The 26,524-nt window shown below is 45.9% G+C and overlaps 1 protein-coding gene across 2 annotated transcripts in view; it reads right to left on the reverse strand.

Moving 5' to 3' along the window:
- P4HTM (prolyl 4-hydroxylase, transmembrane) overlaps positions 1–26,524 on the reverse strand; it is a 971,989-nt gene that overhangs the window by 742,900 nt on the left and 202,565 nt on the right. For both annotated transcript variants that reach the window (XR_011301876.1, XM_069643317.1), the window contains exon 4: positions 13,461–13,557. Coding sequence is in view for 1 of the 2 variants with exons in the window: in XM_069643317.1 (XP_069499418.1) it covers positions 13,461–13,557 (97 nt within the window). In the remaining variant the exon portion in view is untranslated. The remainder of the gene's footprint in view (positions 1–13,460; positions 13,558–26,524) is intronic.

Here is a 26,524-nt window from a genome sequence, read left to right on the forward strand (position 1 = left end):
GTTGTTAGTCAACAACCCTGTCGAATATGTGTGGCCAAGGAGGTTGCAGTGTCACTTACCCGTAGATCAGGTATTTCCGTGTTATCGCATTTGTTTGGAGCCTCGGTGGGTGAAGTTAGATGAGAAGCCGTCTTGTGTATGGGATATAGCGTGCTGACGCCAGAAATGATTGGTGTGGCGGCCAGTGAGTTGATTGCGATGGTGCCTGAGTCTAAATGAAGATAAGTAACGATTAGTGACTAACTGCTGGATTAAAACGTTGCATGTCAGTGCTTATACCAGTACTTATTTTAGAGATTAGCATGGTATATAGATTAGTATAAGTGATAGAGCTGCAACGCTATGACTAAATGGCGTGCCTTAGGTAGCTGGAGGCGTGCCTACGTCATAGGTAAACAAACCGGGTAAATGGTCCACAGGGGGCTCTAGTGTGTTCCAGAATGGATCATAGGGTTATCTATTGATGATGTGATGCTACTCAACAGCAACTCTAGTTGTGCTTGAGTCAAAAGTGAATTACCCTCAAGTGTATCTATAACAGTCAGCAGTCTGTTAGGAATGTGTTTTATAGTACAGTTGTTATGCTTTATGATCTACCATTCTAAACACTCTAACTATTCAAATTAAAGTAGTTGGTAACGGGTCATAAATACGACATTCTAAATTCAGTTAATTCATGGTTGGTGTGTGTTGGTCTGATATACGATATCTGCAATTAACGAGGTAACAGGGTGCCCTCCATTCAACATGTACAACAATTCAAATTCTACAGTAATAACCAATTAAGTGATGTATGCCATTGTTCACTGATTATTTGTTACGAAAGGTAAAATATGTTCAACAATTTCTAAGTGATCTCCATGAAATAAACAATGCAACAATTCATGATAACAGTTATACTTACACATGGTGGAAAACAATAGGCGAGTAATGCTAAACATATTGGATTTGTATCGTCACAGTCACTTGTCTAGCTGTTTCAAATGGTAATACATTATGGAAGTGGAACAAACCATGTAGAACAATGAGTCCCCTACTTCATGAAGATAGAACGTACATAAAAAGCCAACAGTGGGTTACAATAGATTCTGGAGATGTTCAGACTCCTATTGAGTGTAGATAGTCACAGTAACTTATCTAGATGATAAGGACATGGATTTCATAAGAATGCAGTAAGTGAGAATCCTTGTTCATTCCAGATGGGTTCATCTTGTACAATCTGTGAACCCAGAACATTTCTTGTTTGGATAGTAGTATTGGCACCCCTTGGTGGGGTTCTAACTAGTTCCAGCACTATGAATTTTAGTTGTGCTACTGAATGTCTCTTCTCTGTGAAATGTCTTGCCACTGGAGATTTCACATTTTTCGTTCTAATGTTGGATTTCTGCTCAGTGATCCTGCCTGATGTTGTGTATGGTCTAGCTACATAGTAGAGTCCACAAGGGCATATCACACCATATATAAAATATTTGGAGTCGCATGTGGCGAACTGTCGTAATTTGAATTTTTGACCTGTGGAAGAGTGTCTCACAAAATCACCTTTTTGGATGTTATTGGATGTTATTACAGCCTCCACAGTGCCATGTTTGGGTTTGGATAAAAACACTTGTTTGGTCTCGGTATTTCTTTCAGCCTTAACTAGGCCGTCTCTGAGGTTTTTCCACATGTATACGCCATGATTGGTGGTTTGGGGAAATTATTTGTGAGCTGTGTGCCTAGTCTTGTAATTCGCCTGTTTTTCTTAATTAGTTGATTTATCTGTCCACTTTGTTTGGAAAATGTCATTAGGTGAATGAGAGGTGGATCACTTGTGTGTATTTTGGGAGTTAAAAGATTCTGTCACGTTTTGATGTTAGTATTCCTTTTAGCTTCATCTAATGCCATGATCGGGTAACCCCTTGTTTGGAAGCTGTTAGTGATATCTTCAGTTGCCTCTTGATAAGTCGGTTCATCTGAGATGATCCTACGTATTCTCATGTATTGGCATAATGGTAGATTGATTTTAAGCTGCCATGGGTGATAACTGGCATAGTGTAGTATATTGTCCATATCGGTTGGTTTACGATAGAGGAGGTCTTGAGTTTTTTACTGCAGGGGGTCACGAGAACATCTAGAAAGTGGTCGCTGGGGGTGCCCATTTCTAGTGTGATTTAGATTTTCATGTGTCTTTCATTAAGGTATGTCAAGAATAGGTGTGGTTCGTCTAGCTGTGGTTCGTCTTTGGGACACGTCCAGATTCTAAAGATGTCATCGATATATATTTTCCATTCTGCCAATTTCGGTTTCAAACAAAAGCACACATAAATAAATGAGCATATTGTGGTGCCATGGGGGACGCCATGGATGTGCCCGAGATTTGAAGGTAGTAATCTTTCTGAAATTGAAAGTAATTGTTGTGTAGGATAATCTTGGCCAGTTCGATTGTGAAGACTTTATTGGATGGAAAGTATTTTTCACATAATAAGGCCCATTCCAGGGCATCGAGTCCTTCACTATGAGGAATGGATGTGTATAAACTATGTACGTCCAGGGTGAATAATGTCCAATCAGGGTTGAATTCAGGAAGTAGTTATAATGCTAATAGAAAGAGTGTGGTGTCCCTTGGATAGGTAGTGCTTTTCTGTACTATGGGTTGGAGGAGTTTATCCACATATTTTTCCAGGGGATCAAAATACTGTTGGTGGCAGCCACAATAGGACTCAACGGATGTGTTAATGGATTCTTGTGGATTTTAGGTAACCCGTAAAATACTAGCATGATCGGAAATGTATTAGTCAAGTAATCTTGGTGCGCTCAGTGATCCATTCTTCATTGAGTGCCTTGATGAGAACATTTTTGATAGTGGTTGTGATGGTCGATGTAGGTTCATGATTTAGGACTTTGTATATATCTCTGTCATTAAGTAATGTCAGACAACTCTAATATTCACTGTCCATAATCACAATCGCACCTCCTTTGTCTGCAGGTTTGGTTGTGATAGATTTGTCTTCTGCTAGTTGTTTAAGTAGTGTATGTTGATGTTTTCTAAGGTTGTGTTCTCTGATGTCGAAGTATTTGATATGCATCAGATCTTTAATCATGGAGTGCTCAAATAGATCTAGGGCAGTTTTTTTCACAGTATGGTTGAAAGTGCTCTTGGATTTCATTTCTAAGCAATCAAATGTTTTCGATCTTTCTTCCAAAGGTGGTAGTGAGTCAAAGAAGACTTTAAGCTTCATTTGTCTTGTGAGTTTGGCTACATTAATGCGTTCATCAAATAATGTGGTGTTGTTAGTGAGAACAAATGGCAGCCCTAGATTGAGTAGATCCATTTCTTGTTTGGATATCGTGTGTTGGGAAATTTTGACCACTAGTTCACTTATTTTTTCTTGCCGCTTAATTTTCGTGTGTCCTCTCCTCGTTTTCCTATTCCTAAAAAAGGACGTTTATCTGTGGATGTTGTTGCATTGCCTAATGTAGGTAAGAGAGGTGTAAGACGGCCTTCCACTGGAGTATCTGTCATGGATAAATTGGTTTGGGGTTCAGAGCCACTACCTGATGTGTCACTAAATAGATCTATTTAATCACCAGTGTTTCTCGGTTGTCTTTTGTTTGGGTTGTCTATTGGGTTGGTAAGGTTGGTTCAGACGGTAATAGTCTTGCCATGTAAAGACACTATCACAAGAATAGTTCAGAGTGTCTCTCCTGAATTTTCTTATCTTTCTATGTTCTATTTCTTGTTTGTATGTATCTAGTTTTCGGTTGGTATCTTCTAGGATTTCTGTCAATTTGTCCTGAGAAAGTAGGATATTCAATTGATCTTGCAATTCTGTAATGTCTGAATCAATGTTGGATAAAGATTTGGCCAATTCTTCAACTGTCAACAGAATCAGATTGAAAGAGCATTTGTTGAGAATCTGTTCCCATTTCTTTATAAACTCAGTGTTTTCGTTGCATAGAGTGGGTTGTAAGTATATCCTCAGGCCACAAGGGATCATTTTGGTTTTGTGATATTGAGCCAATGGTAATAGTCTTGCCATGTAAAGACAATATCACGCGAATAGTCCAGAGTGTCTCTCCTGGATTTTCTTATCTTTCTCTGTTCTATTTCTTGTTTGTTTGTATCTAGTTTTCGGTTGGTATCTTCTAGGATTTCTGTCAATTTGTCCTGAGAAAGTAGGATATTCAATTGATCTTGCAATTCTGTAATGTCTGAATCAATGTTGGATAAAGATTTGGCCAATTCTTCAACTGTCAACAGAATCAGATTGAACGAGCATTTGTTGAGAATCTGTTCCCATTTCTTTATAAACTCAGTGTTTTCGTTGCATAGAGTGGGTTGTAAGTATATCCTCAGGCCACAAGGGATCCGTTTGGTTTTGTAATATTGAGCCAATGTTGAGGCGTATCATTTTTGAGAGATTTCTCTCCTGATTGGCGTTTCTAAGTTGTTAATTATTTTTTCTGGACTTTCTATAGTGGGGGTAGTTCTTTCGGTGTCTTTGATTAAACTGAGGTTCTGAGTAGCTTCATCTTCACTAAAGGCTAGTGTTGTCGCACGTCTTGTAGTAAGTAGATTGATTTTGGAAACGATGGTGCAGGACCATGTAGTGCCACTCCACTCAACAAGTAGTAAGTGGGTACTGTACAGAAAGTATGAAAGAGCAACAGGAGCGCACATCTCTTTTAGTAAAAATCCGATTAGGTCTGGGTATTAGAAATTCGAAGGAAGTTCACAGGTGCAAGGGAGAAAAATGCGGTTCTGGCACAAAAAGTCACCAACATATATATATATACAGGGTCGAGGCCAATGCGAGTCAGGGGAGATACTCCTTCTAACCTCATTCCTCATCTTATTTGGCACAGTACTTTTGTCAGGGAGAAGGGGGGATGAATTATGGCAATTATGATATGATATTTTATTCATATCGCGCTCATACACAAGTGTTTCAGAGCACAAGGAAAGTAAGGGGAACAAGGGAGGACAAAAACAACGATCTTACTAGACCCAGTAACGTTGAGAACGCACAAGTGCAGGGGAGAGGGAAGAGGGAAAGTGCAAGGGAGAGGGGAGAGTTAGAAGTGCTGAGCAAGGGATAAAACACAACTGGTAGTGCAGCCAGCAAGGTGGCAAGTGCAAGGTTTAAACTCAGACAAGGGGTGTCTGCTAAGTGCAGGTAAGGTGACTGTAAGATTACAGATACAGACCCAAGTGCCAGGGTTGCCAGGAGGCAGTGCAGGCGAGTGGCTGGGTGGGCAGGGTCCTGAAATTAGGGGGTAGCCAGGTTCATGGTGCCGAAGCAGATAGATGAGCAGGGGAGAGGAAGAGCGAAGGCAGTAGCAAAGAGGAAGGTATTGAGGTGCTTCCAGAACCGGAGATGGTTCTCCTCAGGTTTCAGAGTGGCAGGGAGGCTGTTCGAGAGGAAGGCTCCATCCGAGGAAAGAGATTTACTACCAATTTGTTGCTTGGAGAAGCGACTGACCCTGAGGCAGTTGGAGATGGAGGAGCAAAGAGCTCGAGTGGGAAGGTATTTACGGAGGGAGAGTTAAAGGTATTCTGGACTGTTGTATTTTCCCATAAAATAAACAGGGATAGGGGTTAAATAGGTTGTGGAAAAAGGGGATACCATGTTTCACCATTGGGTGCTCCTCCCCTAGCCCCTTGATGACCCCCTACCCAGGTGATCCTTTCTCGCCTGTCCACCCACAGGGTCAGGACCCAAAGGCGATGGCCTTCCCCTGGCCACCTGAGTACGGGACTCCCGGGGACTAGGTTGTGAAACACCCTCTGGTTTTTCACAGGTATAAAAGTTTTAGATTTAGGAGTGTTTCTTTGACAGCACCTTTTCATTTAGTTCTGTTCCGCAATCTGTTTGAATATAGCTTTCCCAGCTGCATCTGGGCCCTGAATAAACATGCGTTACTTCTTGCCTGCATACACTCCTTTTTTGACTGCTTTTGTAATATTTCATTGGTGTGTTCCCCCGCAATCCCCAACACAGAGACATGCAGATGGAAGATGTGGAGTGCACCTTAAGCATAGACAAGCATAGAGAGTGAAGCGAATATAGTCGAACAGAACATGAGATACTGTCATGATGCCTACCCCCGGAGCACCAGGCCAGGCCCAGCACCCCCGGAAGCAGGCATCATGCCCTCGGGTAAAAGCCCAGCGGCCCCTTATAGGGGCTCTTTGGACTCAGTCCTGGCGCCTGTGGCGCCAGGCTCATGTTGGACATCAGTCCTGGCGCCATAGGCGCCAGGCTCATAAAGGGAGGTGTTTTGTGCACTTACCTGATGCAGACCATGCTGCACGCTTCAGGCCTCCCTGAGACCTGAAAGGGACTATTTTTTCATAGGGACTATTTTTTCACTCGGACGTGGCCAGGGAAGGATACATACCTAGTTGGGGAAGGATACATACCTGGGACTTCTTTGGAGGCTATTTAAGCCACGCCCAGACAGCAGCTCATGCTTCGCGTTGTTCTGCTTCCTGCAGCTTAACGCTCACCGTGTCTGCTCCTGCTCCTGGACTCCAGCCACGCCCGCCTCTAACCCGGAAGACCTGCAAGGAAGGAAGAGAAGGGAAAGGTGAAAACCAAGGACTATTTCAAACTTCTTACCTGCAACCGGAATCTTCTCGCCAGCATCCCTGAAGAAAGACTTCCATTTAAAAGCATTGCGTTGCTCGCTGCAGCGCCACGCTTCACTCACCTGTCCTCGAGACATCTCCCGGCTCCATTGCGGCTGTCAGCATCGGACGCCACATCTCTGCACCTAGGGGAGAGAGGAAGAAACAAAAGGTGAGCAGAAGGAACACAGAAGGAAAGCCTGATTAACAGCCATAATACTTACCGGCTTTTCTTCCACATTTCGGGTCGGCGCCGCCCCGTTGGCAGGTACCGTACCCCTGCCCCTATGGGGAAAGGACAAGAGACATTTCTGGGGAATGATAAGGACATTTAGAGGGATCGCCCTCATCACTACTCACCTCGGCAGTTTAACCCCTCGACGCATCGCCTTCATTCTGCACCTGAAATAAAGGACAGATCACAGGTTAGAAAGACAACATAAAGGGGGCCTCACTTGAACTTTGAACTTTCATACTTATGGCGCATCGCTCAGGAAAGTCAAGTGGATTTTGCCAGCGCCATTCTGAAAACCAGTGAAGTAACTGGACGAACACGCCCCCCTGCACCAGAAGCAGGATGGAGAATTCATCCTTCCGAACCATAAGGTGAGCTTAAACCGGGGTTTGGAGGAAGTTAGAGAGGAACAAAGGGGGAAGGGGGAAAGGGGGGAGCTAGCACACTATTCTGCAGACTGTTAATCCCCTTTCTCATCTGCAGAAGGATATTCCTACGGGCCAGGCAAGCACGATTTGGAGGTCCTGTCCAATCGGTGTTCCGGGTCCTGCGCATCACGCTAGAAGAGGCCACAGCAATCCAGACTAGACCAGCGCCCCCGTGGGAACCAGGTGAGCGTTACAGAACGCAAAGCCTTCCTACAAATTCCCACCCAGGCGCTATGGAAACTTCCGAAACTGACCAGTTGGCCCAATTACTGGGGGAATTACGGGCCGAAGTACACGCCACTCATCAAGAGACTAGTGCCCTCAGGAGGGAAGTGATTGTAATAAAGGATAGAGCTGATGACCTGGCTAGACAGCTTTTGCAAGGTCAAGCTGGACAAACTCCTTTACCCGGTTCCGGGGGGAACCCCGCTCCTGTGGTTTCCAGTAACCCGGTGCAGATTAATCTACCTGGAAACATGCCGCTGGCCCCACCTGAACGCTTTACTGGGGACCCCAAACGATTCGCCGTATTCATGAATCAGTGTCGTTTGCACTTCCTATGCAGACCCGGGGCCTTCCCTAATGATCAGACCAAGGTAGCCTTTGTGTTGTCATATCTCAGCGGCTGTGCTGCCGATTGGTCAGTCCCACTGGTAACTCAAGATGACCCGATTCTTCGTGATTTTCAAGGATTTCAAACAATCATGGAAAGGTTATTTGCTCAACACTCCCAGGGACAGGCTCTGGATGACAAACTTCTATCTCTGCGACAGGGCAATCAAGACCTTCTATCCTACATTGCAACCTTCAATAGACTAATTGTGGAAACTGGTTGGCCAGAGGATAAAAGAATCACGTTATTCTATCGAGGTCTACGCGGAGAACTTAAAGATGTCCTGGCACAAGTTGTAAATCCGCCCCAAGAATGCACTGAATATATAGACTTAGTGGTCCAATTGGATCACAGGTTGCAAAACAGAAAAGCAGATCGGTCCAAGTTTGAAACCCGGGTGTTGGCCAAGACCCACGCTAACCCCAAGGGGGCTGATGCCTCGGAGCCTATGCAAATCGGAGGTGTTAAAGGACCCCTAACTCAAAAAGAACGGGAAAGAAGACGACAGATGCAATTATGCCTTTATTGTGGGTCCTCTGGACACTTTCTACGAGATTGCCCGGTTAAGCTGCCCAAGAAGGTGGTAGGAGCTGCTGATAAAATCCATGGAAACTCTATCGGGAAACGACCACGCCCGGCAAGCGTAGGGGTCCGCTTGCCGAGCTTGAAAACTAACTCTCAGATCTCGCATTTCATTGTGCCAATGGTCCTCGTAGATCCGGAACAGCCTAAACGGTAGCATGCTATAAAGGCATACATCGATAGCGGGGCTATAGGAAACTATGTGGATTGAGAATTGGTCTCTAGGATAAACCTCCCTCTGCGTCCTAAAACCAATAAAGATGTCATCACCACAGTAGATGGAACCAAAATTGCCTCTGGACCGGTAACACATTCCACAGCTGAGGTGACACTTGTAGGTCCGGATGGCCATCGGGAGGCAGTTGTGTTTGATGTAATCAAGGCTCCACAGTTTCAGCTTATTCTCGGAATCCCTTGGTTAGAGACACATAATCCTCGAATTGATTGGCGAGCGGAGAGAATTACCTTCCCGGATTGTGCACAAACCTGCTACCCAGAAAATCCAAAGATTAATCTAGCATCAGTAACCTCTGTCCCCATGCAACTACCTCCAGAGTACCAAGACTTTCAGGACGTCTTCCAAAAGGAACAGGCCAACACGTTACCTCCCCACAGATCGTACGATTGCCAAATCGATCTGGTGCCCGGTGCACAACCCCCTTGTAGCAGGATTTACGCCCTTACTGAACCAGAGAATCTGCATTTGAGACAATATTTAGATCAATACCTAGCCAATGGTTTAATTCGCCCGTCAAAGTCCCCGGCATCCTCAGCTTTGTTCTTCGTGCCTAAAAAAGAAGGCGACCTTAGAACTTGTATCGATTAGCTCGCATTGAACCAGATAACTGTTAAAAATCGTTACCCTCTGCCTCTGATCCCTGAACTCCTTGACCAGGTGAAGGACGCTTGCGTATACACCAAGTTAGATCTCTGGGGGGCTTATCATCTGGTACGAGTAAAAGAAGGCGACGAATGGAAAACGGCCTTCCGTACAAAATATGGACTATTCGAATACCAGGTGATGCCTTTCGGGTTGTGCAACGCGCCGGCAGCCTTCCAATTCTTCATGAACGATGTCCTTCGGGAACTCATCGATGTCTGTGTTGTCATGTATATCGATGACATTCTTGTGTACTCCTCTTCGGAATCTGATCACAGAAAGCATGTCAGGGCCGTCCTAGAGAAACTGCGCCAGCACAAACTGTTTGCCAAGCTGGAAAAATGTGTTTTCCATACCACCGAGGTTGAGTTTCTCGGATTCATCCTGACACCTAAAGGGGTCCGAATGGATTCACGGAAAGTGGACGCCATCCTCAAATGGCCATCACCTAGTTCGGTGAAAGGTGTCCAAAGCATGCTTGGTTTTGCCAACTTTTATCGCAGGTTTATCCCAGAGTTTTCACGTGTGGTGCAACCCATCACTGCACTCTTGCGAAAAAATAAATGTTTTGAATGGACCGAGGAAGCCGAACAGGCCTTTCAGGAGTTGAAAGCTAAGTTCACGTCCGCACCTATTTTGAAGCACCCGCGTCCCGATCTCCCATATATAGTCGAAACCGACGCGTCCAGCTTAGCCATGGGAGCTGTCCTGTCTCAGAGAGACCCTGAAACCAACCAACTGCACCCCGTAGCATTTTGGTCCAGAAAGTTCTCGCCGCCGGAGATAAATTATGCGATCACCGATAAGGAACTATTAGCCATTAAGTCCGCCTTCAAGGCTTGGCGGCATTATCTCCTCGGCGCCCGGCATACCATCACCGTGATCACTGATCACCGAAATTTACAATATTTAAAAACTGCCACGGCTCAATCGTCTCGACAGCTCCGATGGGCTTTGTTCTTTGCTGAGTTCGATTTTGTAATCACCTACCGCCCCGGCTATAAGAATGGTAAGGCGGACGCTCTATCCCGAATTGGAATGGAAGAAATAGACACAAACTCAGAACCTGTGCCGATAATTCCCTAACAAAGAATTTTGGGGATAACCACTTTACAAACCCTTGAAGACATTCAAGCACGAGTGAAACAATTTCTGGACTCTTCAGCCTTGCAGGATTGGATCAAAAGGGGGTCTAACTTTTCAGTCAAGGATGGCTTACCTTACTTCCAAGGACGCTTATTTTTGCCAGAAAAGGAATTGCAAGAACTGGTTATTTCCCGTCATCATGATACCCTGATCGAAGGACATCCTGGCATTGCCAAAACAGAGGAAAAGGTTAAACGACAATTCTGGTGGCCTTCCTGGCGAAAGGATATTAAATCTTTCGTGATGTACTGTGGAGTTTGTGCCCAAAACAAAGGTCAAAAGACAAGACCCGCCGGTCTTCTTCAGCCCTTAGACATTCCACGAGCACCTTGGCACACCCTGTCACTAGATTTTATCACGGACCTGCCCTCTTGTAATGGTTACAATACTATTCTGGTTGTGGTGGATTTATTTTCCAAAATGGCCCACTTTATTCCGTTGAAAGGATTACCTTCAGCCTTTGTTCTTGCCAAATAATTCCTCGAAAATATCATCCGTTTGCATGGATTCCCGTCCATACTAGTCTCCGATCGGGGAAGCCAGTTTATTTCTCATTTTTGGAAAAAGTGTTGTCAACAGGCACAAATCGACGTAAGACTCTCGACCAGCCACCACCCACAGACCGAATGTCAGACGGAGAGAACGAACCAGACCCTTGAACAATATCTACTATGTATGTTGCACCAATCGGAGGGTAATTGGAAGGACATTTTATGGGTGGCAGAATATGCATACAATAACTCGATACACTCTGGAACTGGTCAGAGCCCCTTTTATACCCTATATGGACATCACCCTCGTACTTCAGACTTGGACTCACCTCTGAGCCTTGAAAACCCCGCAGTGGACCAATTGCATTCTACGATTACTCAAGCCTTCAAGGATGCAACTGCACATTTGCAACATGCGAAAGGGAAATACAAAAAGAATGCGGATCTGCATCGAAGAGAGGCGCCTCCATACCAAATAGGGGATCAAGTATGGTTGGCTACCAAACACCTATCACTCAAGGGGCCTCGAACTTTTAATCCAAGGTATTTAGGCCCTTACTCGATCAAAGCTATAATCAACCCAGTGGCAGTCAAGCTCGATCTACCAGCTAACATGCGGATTCACCCCGTTTTTCATGTGTCACTTTTGAAAACAGTGCACCCAGGAACCAGATTAACAAAGCCACCAGAACCGATTCAGATAGATGGGGAGCCTGAATTTGAGGTGAAGAACATTTTGGATTCTAAGATCTCAAAATCAAAACTTTTCTATCTAATTGATTGGAAAGGGTACGGGCCTCAGGAAAGGTCTTGGGAACCCAGTGATCACGTACATGCACCTCGGCTGGTAAAAAGGTTTCATCGGAATTTCCCAAACAAACCGAAACCTCCAGAAGGAACGGCCTTGGGGGGGGGGGAGTGCTGTCATGATGCCTACCCCAGAGCACCAGGCCAGGCCCAGCACCCCCGGAAGCAGGCATCATGCCCTCGGGTAAAAGCCCAGCGGCCCCTTATAGGGGCTCTTTGGACTCAGTCCTGGCGCCTTTGGCGCCAGGCTCATGTTGGACATCAGTCCTGGCGCCATAGACACCAGGCTCATAAAGGGAGGTGTTTTGTGCACTTACCTGATGCAGACCATGCTGCACGCTTCAGGCCTCCCTGAGACCTGAAAGGGACTATTTTTTCATAGGGACTATTTTTTCACTCGGGCGTGGCCAGGGAAGGATACATACCTAGTTGGGGAAGGATACATACCTGGGACTTCTTTGGAGGCTATTTAAGCCACGCCCAGACAGCAGCTCATGCTTCGCGTTGTTCTGCTTCCTGCAGCTTAACGCTCACCGTGTCTGCTCCTGGACTCCAGCCACGCCCGCCTCGAACCCGGAAGACCTGCAAGGAAGGAAGAGAAGGGAAAGGTGAAAACCAAGGACTATTTCAAACTTCTTACCTGCAACCGGAATCTTCTCGCCAGCATCCCTGAAGAAAGACTTCCATTTAAAAGCATTGCGTTGCTCGCTGCAGCGCCACGCTTCACTCACCTGTCCTCGAGACATCTCGCGGCTGTCAGCATCGGACGACACATCTCTGCACCTAGGGGAGAGAGGAAGAAACAAAAGGTGAGCAGAAGGAACACAGAAGGAAAGCCTGATTAACAGCCATAATACTTACCGGCTTTTCTTCCACATTTCGGGTCGGCGCCGCCCCGTTGGCAGGTACCGTACCCCGGCCCCTATGGGGAAAGGACAAGAGACATTTCTGGGGAATGATAAGGACATTTAGAGGGATCGCCCTCATCACTACTCACCTCAGCAGTTTAACCCCTCGACGCATCGCCTTCATTCTGCACCTGAAATAAAGGACAGATCACAGGTTAGAAAGACAACATAAAGGGGGCCTCACTTGAACTTTGAACTTTCATACTTACGGCGCATCGCTCAGGAAAGTCAAGTGGATTTTGCCAGCGCCATTCTGAAAACCAGTGAAGTAACTGGACGAACACGCGCCCCTGCACCAGAAGCAGGATGGAGAGTTCATCCTTCCAAACCATAAGGTGAGCTTAAACCGGGGTTTGGAGGAAGTTAGAGAGGAACAAAGGGGGAAGGGGGAAAGGGGGGAGCTAGCACACTATTCTGCAGACTGTTAATCCCCTTTCTCATCTGCAGAAGGATATTCCTACGGGCCAGGCAAGCACGATTTGGAGGTCCTGTCCAATCGGTGTTCCGGGTCCTGCGCATCACGCTAGAAGAGGCCACAGCAATCCAGACTAGTCCAGCGCCCCCGTGGGAACCAGGTGAGCGTTACAGATACTGAGCTTGTGGAAAGAGGGAAGGTCTTTGGCTTTTTACCCACAGAATAGCCCCTTTAATGAAACTTGTAGTATCAGTAATGAAGCTTCCATAAACCACAAACATACACTGTATTACACACATGAAACAATCATATTTACAGTAGAATAATCTGACTTAATTTCCTCACCGTCTCCATTAGGATCTGCCTTGATTGCAGCATACATCTCCCTAATATTCTCAGGGGTCATCCATCTACCATTTCCTAATCGAGTATGCGTTAAAACCTAAAATGAGACAGAACACATTGAAAATGTTATCTACTTGCCACTCAATATTACAAGAGCTGTGAAAATTGGTAGTGGATTCCAGAATGCATCTGTCATAAATGGTTGATAATGCCAAGTGAAATTTGGAGCCCTTGCAACCTATTTTACAGAAACTAAAAGACTTGTATAGAGAGGCAGATGTATACGTCATTAGATCCCCCCACCCCTCACCTCACCTCTGTCATATTGGAAAAGCAACATAAAGACACTGTTCCTGACAGAGAGTATCATTCCAATACCACACCGAAGATATGAGAGACGTTATGCGTTCAGACAACCGTACCGAATATACCCTCGAACTGATGCAGTAGAAGAAGTCTGCAGACACCACTGGACATAGAAGAACAATAAGTGAAGTCTGACATGTGTAAAGTGACATCATGAAGAGAAGACAAAAGGGCGCTTTGAAACGATATATGAATACTTAAAGAATGAAGATGTGACTGAATTAACAGTTAACATACATGCGAATACGAAGAAATCATATACACTGAGAAGATAAGTAACAAGAGATGCAGTAGATGTATATACACAGAAATACAAGGCAGATAACACATATAGAAGCTTGCTAACATAGAAAATATAACACAAGTAAAGCAGCCATGTTGAGAAAATGTATGTCGGCCTCGTGCAATAGTAAGCGAGAAGCCTGAAGGAGATCAACCAAGGCTGCTGAGCTGACAAGCACTAGAAATACAAATTTGTGCAAGAACAAATAATATTTGTTTGGCAGAGGATCAAGGATGCTGCAGCAAGAGGCAACTGAAAGACTTGAAAGGAGTCGAAGAGGATAAGCCATGTATGCAGAACTTATTTCTCTTAGATTAAGTAAAGGAGTATACATTTGCAAGTGCCAAGTATTGTACAATCAAAGATGCAGAAAGCATATGCAAGATAAAGCAACCAAGTCTCCAGAGGGCGAGGAGAGTAATAGCATCTAATGCAATTGACAGAATCATGGTCTCCTCACAAGTGGTGCAGGACCAAGAAACAAGGCCTATTCATAAGGCTCCAGACAAAGACAGAAATGTACCTTCACTCACTTTAAAAATTCCTGAGGAATATAACAGTCAGCAAGGTCAACTACAAAGAAGAGGCCTTGGTTTAGGGCCTAACTGATGAGAGATAGTAGGCTAACCGGCCAAGTGGGTAGTTGTCTGATGTTGTCCCTCGCACTTGGGTTTGGTTTTGCTTACGTGCTGCCAACGCGCCGAATGTCCAAGGTTGGAGGAGAGTGCCAACTAATCATGAGGACCTATATAAGCGTAGACTATACATTGTTGCAGAAACCAATCCGCTGCTGGTGTTCTGCTATTATCTGTATTTTACGTAGTTAGAGGTAGCCTACCAGATATGGGGCAGCCAATGATATTACTAACACCTATGCAGAGGTTTTAACAGTTTGCCATGTAGGATGACGTCATAGCTGATGTACATCGAGGTACAAAGCCTTTTGTGTAATTGAAATCCATTGAAAGTGTGTGAGCTGCGATTTGTTATGCTTACCAGGTTTCCCTACTTTATTGAACGGATAATAAAGTAGTATTTTGACATATTCTGTCTAGTTATTTGGGCCTGATATTAGTTATTGTGGTAATCCAATCTTGGTTAGTCAAATAGGGTGTGTGATAAGTGCAGAAGAAAGGTGGGTGGGGGGCTGTATGTGTACAGATACAGACCCCAGGGCAGGAGGTGGCCCATAGGCAGTGCAGGAGGGAGGCAGGGTGAACAGGTACCTTGGCCGGAAGAACAGAGGGTGGCCAGGTGCACAGTGCTGAGAGAGAAAGCAGATCAACAGGGGAGAAGAGGGGTAAAGGCAGAAGCGAAGAGGAAGGTCTTGAGTTGCTTCCTGTACCGGAGATGGCTCTCCTCAAGTTTGAAGGTGGCAGGGAGGCTGTTCCAAATGGAAGGCCCCAGCCGAAGACAGAGATCTACCCCCGGATCGTTTCTTTGAAAAACGACTGACCCTGAGGGAGTTAGAAGAAGAGGAGCGAAGGGCTTGAGAGGGGAGGTATTTACAGAAGGATAGTTGAAGGCATTATAAACGTTCTACTGCGGATGGCAGGCTTTCACCATAGGGCGAGTTGTTAAGAGTGACTCCCTGTCCTCTTGGAGTATGTATGATGAGTGCCTGAGTAGTGATGTCATGAATGGAGTGTTTGGGTATGATTAGGTGGAATGCTGTGTGGTGAGTGTTCTACCCAGGGACAGTTGAGATTATGTAGCCTGGGTGGTGGGAGCCAGTGGGCTCCAATCTGATCCTGTAACTAGTAAAGAATCTCCTGATGACACCTGATTAAAGTAACAATAAGTACTTCTGGCCTCCAGCGTATCTTTTACCCAGCTGACCCCGCTTAGGGTCATAACATATATTGGCGACGAGGCATGGTCTTGATCAAGGCGGACCCTGAGAAGAAGCTGGATAAGACAGGTACCTGCATGAATGGGGCCAGACATTGGGAGAAAAGGATGAGAGAGAGGAGAAAGGACTGCTGCGGGGGGTGCAGCACAGGATCACAGAGACTGAGAAAAAGGAGGGGGCCCACTGCCCCCCATGATGAGTCCCACCACCCAGGGGAAAAGAGGGCGTCTCTAGTGGCTTTTAAAAGATGGTAACAGATAATGGCACCCGGTAACATGAGAGGTGGTGTTTTAGTTTCCACACAAGGTAACCCAAGAGACTGTTCCTGTTGGCACTACAGGGTTAAAATGTTTGTACCAGAAGTCGCTCTTGTTGTACCAGGGAGAGGCGCCAGAGACACATCTGTCACTGCTGGTGTAGAGCTGACGTGGAGCTAGGAAATGCAAGCTCTAAGGAGTGAAGTGAGTGCCATTCCTGGAGAGCCGTGAAGTCGATAGTATGCTGAGACTGTCTAAACGAACCTGCGTCCGTGGAAAAACACCCATTGCTGTAGGATGGCAGTAAGAGTGTGCTGCAGTGAAGGGTTGTCAGCTTGCCAGCCGCCTAATAGATCACGATGTTATGTGAGTGAGGAGCCGTGGTACTGGGCACGTCCCACTCATGGGGATAACATGTCTTAGTCTCAGACGTCCCGTAACGCGCAGGGTGACAGTTGGAGCCCTGGAGCTCCATGCGGCCTCATCTCCCATCCTGTAGTGATGATGTCATCAACCCAGCAGGGGGACTCAGCGATTGTGTGGAATGATGGATCATGAAGATTCTGTACTGTCAGAGAATGCCCGGTGCTTAGAAGTTCGTGTCTATCCAGTGAGCTGTATCAGGGTTTCGAATAAAGGACCCTGCAACGTCATTCAGTGTGTCCAGGAAATGAGTTTCCTTTCCGTGTACTGGGTTCCTAAATTAGCTGCGTCGTAGTGGAGACTGACACATGAATTGACTACCATTGCCTTTCAAGGGGAAGGAAGGAGTGCTGCGTGAAATGATGGGGCAGTGTTGCGAGCCTGCCTCTACTAGAGTTGCATTAAATTGAACTTTGACTCGAAGCAAGTAAGGTTCTCATTGTAATGCAGCTGAGCCTTGTTATTACCGTTACTGTTTTTCATGTCCCAAGCAGAGTCAGTCATTGCAAAGTATTTTATGGACGAGATACTGATTTAACGGAATGTTCCACATCCAAGAAAATGCAATGTTGGATTTTGTGAGGTTGTACATTATTGTTGGAAATACCAAAGAGGGATTGTTTCGCTAGTTCAGTAGATTGAACTATAGTTTTGTGCGAATGGAGTGTGTGGACTGTTTCGTATGTTGCAGATTTTAAAAGCTTCGACCAGAGTGATTCTGTGCGGAGAGTGCAGCAATATAGCGAGCTATTAATAGTGGTTCACTGCATATCAGAATAACAGTTTGAGGATTTGCAGGAGGTTACGTTTCATCATGGAACCATGCAAAGTGGACTTTATAATGCGGCAGAGTTTGCCTTTGCACTTCTTGGAATTTACAATTGCATGGAAGTGTGAATGGGTAGGTTAGCTTGTGTCAGTTTAACAACTATTTGAGGAATTGCAGGTTGTTTACGTTGCAGTTTCAGGCAACATGGACTTTTAGTGTTTCTTTTACTAAAAGAATATGTTTAAAAGTGCAGACTTAGGAAATGTCAAAGTGAGTAAAGTTTAGGAAATGTTAAGATATTTGTCTACTTCCGAGAAATTTTCTGTAGTTATGATGTGCATCTTGTACATGTCATTAGCATGGGTCTGTGTGGCCCATTCATGAGTATGTTGAGCATGGGTGAGTGTTGTCCATTCATGTGTGTTATGAGTATGGGTGTGTGTGTGGCCCATTGAAGTGTATTACAAGTATGGGTGTGTATGGCCCTCTGATGTGTGTTTCGAGCATGAGTGTGCGTTGCACACTGGAGCTTGTAGTGAGCAGGTGTGTGTGTGTTGTTCATTAAAATTATTATGAGCATGGATGAGGGTAGCCCATTGAAGTGTATTGCAAGTATGGGTGAGTATGGCCCATTGATGTGAATTACACTTGGTGTTCTCAGAGGTAACTGGTTTTAGGAATGGTTGTTTGGGTGTGTGTAGCCCATTGAAGTGTATTTCAAGTATGGGTGTGTATGGCCCATTGATGTGAGTTACACTTGGTGTTCTCAGTGGTAACTGGTTTTAGGAATAGTTGTTTGGCAGGACGCTGCCTGCATGCTGTTCGTGGCGCGAGAGCGAGGGGACGCCTTCATGTCTCGTGTCTGATGGTGAGTTAAAGGGTGTGTGTGTGTTTCACCCCAAGGTCACCTAGTGGCATTTTGTCCAAGTTGTGAGTTGGCTTGGGTAGGTTTTCTTGTTTCTTAAATTGAGTTGCAGAGAGTGTCATTTTTCGGTGGCACTTCCCTGTAATTTTTGGGCTAATTTGACTTTTCCATCTAGTTGCCGGAGGTTTTCGTTGTTGTTAGATGTGTTGGGTTGAGACCTGACTGCTGATGGCTCAGATTGGAACGGCCGCCAATCTGGGATCGGTGTTTGGGTACTTGTTGTGGAATTCCTCTGGTGGGAGTAGCCCTAGTGTGTATGAGTTGTGAGTGAGTTGCTGACTGTCCGGTATCGTGTGTGTGGTATATGGGATCTGGTGCCCTTCTAAGATTGCCCTGTGGTGACTGTGCATAGTTAGTTATTGTTTGCTTTGTCAGAGCATGACCTGGTTTATCCCGAGCTAGGGAGTTTGCGCGTGGGTGTGGCAGCCCCATGATTTTGCCCGTGGCAGGGGTCAAATAAAAGGAGTCAAGAGCTCTTTGAGGGTCTGTGGATTTGCTTTGGCGTGTATGCCCACTGTGGGCCGGTTTGCGCTCGTAGGTGGCAGCTGCGAGGTTCCCTGGTGGCGGTGGGGAATGGAAGGTGATCAGTGTTTTCTGATGGATTGTGAGAGTAGATGAGGCGGCTGGGTCTTGTGCTTGTTTGGTTTGTCATGTTGGAGACATTCCCCCAGGTGCCTGGTACTGGCTATGGTGTGCTTGTGTGTGTGTTGCGCCCTCCCGTGCGAGTGTTGTGCATTTTAAGGAGGAAAGGTGTTGGTGTCGATTGAAGGAAGGGAGGTGTTAGGATAGTTAGGCTTTGAAGGAAGGGAGGTGTTAAGAGTGACTCCCTGTCCTCTTGGAGTATGTATGATGAGTGCCTGAGTAGTGATGTCATGAATGGAGTGTTTGGGTATGATTAGGTGGAATGCTGTGTGGTGAGTGTTCTACCCAGGGACAGTTGAGATTATGTAGCCTGGGTGGTGGGAGCCAGTGGGCTCCAATCTGATCCTGTAACTACTAAAGAATCTCCTGATGACACCTGATTAAAGTAACAATAAGTACTTCTGGCCTCCAGCGTATCCTTTACCCAGCTGACCCCGCCTAGGGTCATAACACGAGTGCATTTAACTTAGGTTGAGTATGTAAATAAAGTAACTCACACTTTAGGACTAGTGGGATGTTTAAGAATGTGTAAGGTCTGCTGATTACCTTTTTTATGTTCAGCAAATGGCTGTGAAATCATATATTCAGCCTATAGAAACTGAACATTACCAAGCCAAACACCACTGCTTATTGTATTATGATCTATTGAAATTCCAGCGAGGTCGGTGATTTCTTTGGAAGTTGTGCTTTCTAAATTGTGGCGCAGCTTTATCTTTAGTATCAAAATCTAAATGTTACATTTTTAAATAACAGTATTTGCTTTTAGCACATTTGGCTCCTTCATGTTAGCAACACTTGGGATACTGTCAGGTCTGGGTGAATCCTAGAAACCTCTCTGTTCAGCTTAAAGTCTAAAACAGGTATAGCCAACTTCAGCCTCGCTTTTAAAATTTTTTATTGGACCGACAAACATTATGCATGAGGTGATCCCACAGAGAATTTCTTTTTAAATAATGGGTTTAAAACAGTGAATTTTCCAGCAGACTTTCAGTGAAAAATTGTGTAAAACTCCACACACAAAAACAATAGATGCCAGGTCACCAACAGTGCAGAGGTGCCTTTTCCAATGCATTTTCATGATGCCTCTGCCAACAATATACAGCAGTACTGTGCCAGTGTAAAAGGGTTTGCTTTGCCTATAATGCAGGCAAAATTGCCATTACAGAGTAAGAAAACAGGTCTGTACTGGCTGCACCAATATAGACCAGTGTGAACGCTGTCATGTGTAGAGCCATTGCCAGAGCTGATGTAGCGAGACGCAGCTATTATTAGGGCAGAGGCACAGAAAAAAAGTTGGTCTTCATGCGTGCACCAGCCTATAAGGCAGTTCACATATTACATCAGGTACACCCAGCTACCGGCTCAGCATCACCATCGAAGGCGGCCTATTTTGCCTGAGACCCTATGGAGAGAATTATGAGGGTGGCAGTTGTGGAGTCAACTATCATAACAGAGGGTGGTGGGATATCCTATAGGGGTGGCCTGTATCATTTGAATCGGCCAAAAAGAATTGCTCATGTCCTGAACGAAGCTGTAAAAATATGCCTTCCAAGTTCAGAGGAGGTACCTCTACTAAATTCATTGTTAATATAACCGACCAAATGTATCATATTAACTTACTGTACAAGGCTCATTGTGTATAGCCACATAAAAACCCAGACATTTCTGTGCTTGGGGGCCACAATCTTGAAACGGAAATTCTCAGCTGGTGTTGTGACCCCACTTCTGCACGCCTGAACCTTTTCTCTATCTTTTTGGTTTGTTACCCAATTTGGACTAGCAGGTGAAAGGCTGAGAGATAAAACATTCGATGCGATTACCCTCCCATATGCTACGCCAAGCTGAGATGGTAACAAGAGTAATAGGATGCTTTCTTTCAGACCCCTGTTCTCACCCAGATAGATAAGAGGCCTAATTGAAACATCTAGAGGAGTTACAGAGGGGAGTTGCCTTTGAGGGTTGATGTTTCTTCTTGGCTCTGAGAAAGCGTATATAATTTGATTAAGGTCAGAACTGATAAATGCAAGTAATGTCTAAAACGGGTGTTAAAATAGGGGATAACTGATGGTATTCATTTGAACTAAGCAATGCAGAAACTAGCATACATGAAAAGGTGGCAGTTGGGTGATGAAGGGGGTGCCAATGGGGAAACAAAGCATAGGGCAGGAACCTAAGAACTTGGGGCCTCATTATGAGTTGGCCAGTAATCCGTGATAAATTTGACAGAATACCGCCCAACACAATAACCGTTAGCGCCCACTTGGTCCGACGGTATTACCGCTGTATTACACGTGGTGGTGTAAATGCCCATTTATTTTTTTGTCCATAGGGCTCACTGGGGCATCTTCGATGGAATTACTGCAGCAGTAATGGGCGCAAACTCAGCGGATTATTTATGGCTGGATGTGAATCCTCTGATTTTCCACCCAGTGGAACTGCAGCAGTAACAGTATTACTGCCGCATTTTCTACCGCACTGCCCAACTCGTGATGAGGCCCTCGTCCTGTCCTAAAACGACTAAGAAAAAACAGATATTACTTGGGCAAAGAGAGGACAACATGCTAACAAACCTAACAAAATCTAATAGAGGGTAAAGCGAGAAATAAAAAGGATGGGTAGAAATCAGTCTACACAGCGGTATCCCCTAGATTGAGGCACAGTCACATAACGTGTGGAAATTACCGACCAATGACATGCAAAAACAGAGAAATTGAGCTCTTTTGAAAGAAGGAATTGATCATTTCCAGTAGGTAACAACAATTCCCAGTAGATTGAACATTCAATATCATAAAACTCTTCCACTTCAGGAGCTCACTGTTAAGCTCAAGGAGCGCGATCTGCATAAGCAGCGCACGTACAACCTCTGCGAACCCAGCCAGCAAGAATAGACGCACAACTCAACCTAAACGCATACCGGACAAGCAGACAGCCTATGACAACAAGTCCTTCCCATAAACACGCAGATGTGATTTATAGCACAGAAACTGAGTAGCTACAAGTCTCACTGAGACAGTTACCAGGAGTGGGGGCTGATGGTAGTGGTAGCCTGGTAATAGTCCATTCCCCAAGGACTTCGATTTATGGGGATTTATGGAATTTGTGCAACGAGTTTCCCAGTGAGAGAACCAAACAAAGACATTCAGTGAGGAATTCTGCACAATAATCAAGTGTAACAATAAAGATTTTCCATAATAACTTACTAGAAATTCTTGATTCTATTAAAGACACGGAGGCGAGCATTATGCTTCTCTTTCTTTTATTAATATATAAATAGAAAGCTCAGCAGCAAGTGTTAATGCACCTTATTGAAAGCGCAGGAGTGCGTGGCAGACAAAAGGTGCATGAAAAAACACAAAGAACTTAGTAAACCTTAACAAAACAGTGTAAGTCCAAGAAAAACTCCATTTCCCAAGATGCTTCAGGAAAGGTCCAGCAAAGGGTCACTAACATGTGACTTAGTCCACCAATGAATAACTGGCTGTCCATATAAACAGTCATACAAATTATGTCACTTCCTCTTTCGAAAGCTGCGAACTTGAAAAACGGAGAAAAGAAGGGCTGTAGCTGAGGTCATCTCGAGACTGAAGCCGAAGCAGAGCTGATTAGGCAATCAGGAGGGCTTGTCTGGAGCCGCTGTCAGAGAAAAGAAAGTAACTAGAATTAGTTTCTGCATCAGAGAACCCTAGTTCCCCTTACGGGGGTGGGAGAGAAATAGTGTGTTAACTTGACATACATAAGTCAGTCCAATAAGCAGTAACATTCCCAAACAAGTCGCACAATTATAACCCAAAGGTGGTAGCGCTGTTATTTCTCTTGCTGGGCGGGATAATGCTCGCCTCCGTGTCTTTAATAGAATCAAGAATTTCTAGTAAGTTATTATGGAAAATCTTTATTCTATGTCAAGACCGGAGGCTCCCATTATGCTTGTTTAAAGCTTACTTACCACAATAGATGCTGGTTGTTCTAGCGGTTTCAGGTAGAATTCCTTGAATATTGATTCACCTGACCAATCCGCCATTCTCATGATATCTTCTAGGCGTACTCCGACCCGAAATGCTTTGGAAGCCATGGCTCCTCTAACGGAGTGGGCCCCGAAATGCAGGGTATCTATTCCTGCTTGAGTCAGAGTCCAGCGCACCCAGCGTGCTAGGGTTGGAGACGAAACTGCCTTGTGCGGTTTACGCAGGGCTATTAGCAGTTGCCCGTTAGGGGAAGTCCTAAGCGGGGCAGTCTGCTCCTCGTAAACATTTAAGCATTTAACTAGGCAAAGCTTAGGTTGATCTTTGAAAGCGGGGTACGAAATAACCCTCGAGTTACATTTCGTTCTCCTGTGCAAATGGAATACCACCCCATCAGGAGAAAAGGTCCTGCCCGCCAGATCGAGGGCTCTAACGTCAGAGACCCTCCTGCAGGAGACTAAGCAGAGCAGTGTAGTAAGTTTGCCTGACAAGGCAGTCCGAGACAGGTCCATGTTATGCGGCCATGACAGAAAAAGATTCAGAACCTTGTTGACGTCCCAAAGCTTATCATAGCGAGACGGGGGCGGAATTGTAAGTCTTATTCCTTTAAGGAGTCTGCAGACGAGCTGATGCTCTACAGCTGGAAGCCCTTGAATGAGATCATGCCCGGCGGAAATAGCCGAGCGGTAGGCGTTAACCGTCCTATAGGCGAGGCCTCTTTCAACTAATGAAGCCAGGAAATTTAGGATTTCCTCTATAGGTGCTGAAACTGGATGTGAACCGTTCCTATGGCACCAGTTACTCCAGGCGTTCCAGGAGTTAGAATATCTCTTGAGGGTAGCAGGGGCCCAGCTTTCCTCAATGAGGTTGATTGCCATGGCTGAAATGCCGGGAATCCTCCACCTTGACCTGAAATCCTCCAGGCTGCTATGTTCAGTGAACCGTTGAGGAGAAGGGGGTGACGCTGTCCTGACGGATCCAGAAGGAGATCCGGAAATTGGGGTAGAAGGATTGGAAAATCCGAAGAAAGTTCCAGAAGAACTGGATACCAGGTCTGAGAGGTCCAGACCGGGGCTATGAGGACCAGGTCCGTATGCTCCTGACGGGCCTTCGCCAGGGTCCTCGCTATCATTGTAAATGGAGGAAAGGCATAGTGAATCCCCTGGGTCCACTGCTGTAGGAATGCATCGGTCGCAGCTGCTGCTGGGTCCGGTCTCCAACTGTAAAAGATGGGTAGCTGGGAGTTGAGACGGGATGCAAAGAGATCTACAGACATGGGGCCCCATGTTCGCTGGAGGCGGAGAAAGACTTCTCTGTCGAGCCTCCAGTCGCTGAAATCTGTGGAGTGACGGGAGTGCCAGTCCGCCACTACGTTTGTGAGCCCTGGGAGATATTCCGCTGTCACCGAGATCTGATGTTCCAGACAGAAATGCCAAAAGTCCTTGGCTAATTCCGCTAGAGGTCTTGACTTGGTCCCTCCCAGATGATTGATGTACCGCACTGCGGAGATGTTGTCCATCTTTAGTAAGATACAACAACTCGCTTTGCCTCTGGCAAAGGAGCGCACAGCGAAAGAGCCGGCGAGAAGCTCCAGACAGTTTATATGCATTTTCAGCTCCTGAGGTGACCAGAACCCTCCTGGGGCTACAGAGCCGCATCTCGCTCCCCAACCGGAGCGACTGGCGTCTGATTCTATGATAATATCGGGGGTGGATCCGAAAATGGCTCTGCCGTTCCAAGCTTCCATATGAGTGAGCCACCAATTGAGCTCCGTGCGCGCAGAGGTCGACAGTGTCAGACGTTGAGAGTAGGAGAGGCTCCGTCTCAGATGCTGACCCTTGAGCCTTTGCAATTCTCTGTAATGAAGAGGACCGGGAAAAATCGCTTGAATGGAAGACGACAGGAGACCGATTACTCTTGCTAACTCTCGAAGAGATATGAGGTCTCTCTGTAGAAGTCTGCGGATCTCCCTCCGTGTCGCATGTATCTTGGCCACGGGAAGATGAAGTTGCGAGTTCAAGGTGTCCACCAAGAATCCGAGAAATTCTAGATTCTGGGATGGACGGGGTACAGATTTCTCCCAGTTTATGAGGAAACCAAGACTGTGCAGTAGGTCGATGGCTATTCTGGCCTGATGCACTACTAGGGCTTGAGAATGAGCCATGAAGATAATGTCGTCTAGATAGACTATTAATCTTACTCCCAGTTCTCTCAAGCGAGCTACTACGGGTCGCAGAAGTTTGGTAAAGGCCCAAGGCGCTGAGGAGAGCCCGAAGGGTAAACTTGTGCACTCCCAGTCTTGGTTTTTCCAGGAAAATCTGAGATAGCTTATGTGGGCCTGGTGAATAGGAACTGCTAGGTAAGCGTCCTTCAAGTCCAGGCGCACAAGCCAATCGTTTGGCCTCAGGATGTCCCTGAGCATGTGTATCCCTTCCATCTTGAAGTGATGGTAGACAATGAAGTCGTTGAGAGCTCTCAAATTTATAACTGGGCGTACTTTTTGCTTCCTGCGAACCAAGAATATGGGACTGAAGAACCCGCCTTGGCTTGAGCAGGGGCGAATCGCTTGTTTTAGATGTAGACTGCGTATTTCGCCATCTAACGCTTCCTCGTCTGCTATGGACATAACTAATGGTGCAGGACGAGTGGTTTGGTGAGGTTGAGCGAAAAACTCTAAGCGCAGGCCGCGCGCTGCGTCCCTGATCCATGCATCTCCTGATAAGGAGTCCCATGCCTGTGCAAAAAGAGCTAACCTCCCCCCTATGGGTGTCTGTGGCGCAGGCGCTGTTATGGGTACACTGACCTGTAGTTTGCTGTTGGGCTGGATATCTTGCACTTCTTCTCCATCCACGACCTCTTCCCCGCCCTCTTGAGGGGAAGAAAGTGTCTGAGCGGTCCTGCCAAGAATTGTATTGGTCCCGGGATTGCTGAGGTCTTCGATCAAAGGCGAAGCGGCCGGAGGAGCGACCTCTGCCTCGTCCGGCCCTGGAGAAAACCTTAGTAGCAAAAACCCTTCTGATGGAGGCTTGAGCCTTATCCAAGGCAGTAAAGGTGCCGACGAATTTCGACATTTCTTTCATGAATGGGTCTCCGAAAAGCAGACCTTGGGCTGCTGCTCCTGATTCTGTATCTGCTAGCTCAGTTAGTTTGCCGTCAATTTTGTATAAAATACCTTTACGGCGTTCAGCCGAGATGGCGCAACTGGCATTACCCAGTAGACAGAGGGCTCTTTGCGCCCAACCTGAAAGGATTGTTGGATCGATGGGATCGCTGGAATCAATGGCCGCCTCGGCCAGGTCCATAATCTTGGCTAGAGGACCAGTAATGTCCAGGACTCTGTCCTGACAGGACCTCCAAGCGCGGTCGATACCCTTTCTCGGGTCTTTCACATTCTTTCCTAGAAATGTGATCATCTTGGAGTCTAGCTCCGGGGTGAGGACTATTTTTCCAGGAATATTGGGACGGGGGCATTCTGCCTTTAATCTGGCCCTTACTTCCTTATCTAGAGGCTTGCGCAGTCTGTTCATGATGTAATTGGTTGTTCTGGACGAAGGTTCCCAGTCAGAGGATCTGGGGTGCACAAGATCT

Source organism: Ambystoma mexicanum, chromosome 2p, assembly GCF_040938575.1.
Source record: "Ambystoma mexicanum isolate Mex_15411 chromosome 2p, UKY_AmexF1_1, whole genome shotgun sequence".
In the NCBI taxonomy this organism is placed as follows: domain Eukaryota; kingdom Metazoa; phylum Chordata; class Amphibia; order Caudata; family Ambystomatidae; genus Ambystoma; species Ambystoma mexicanum.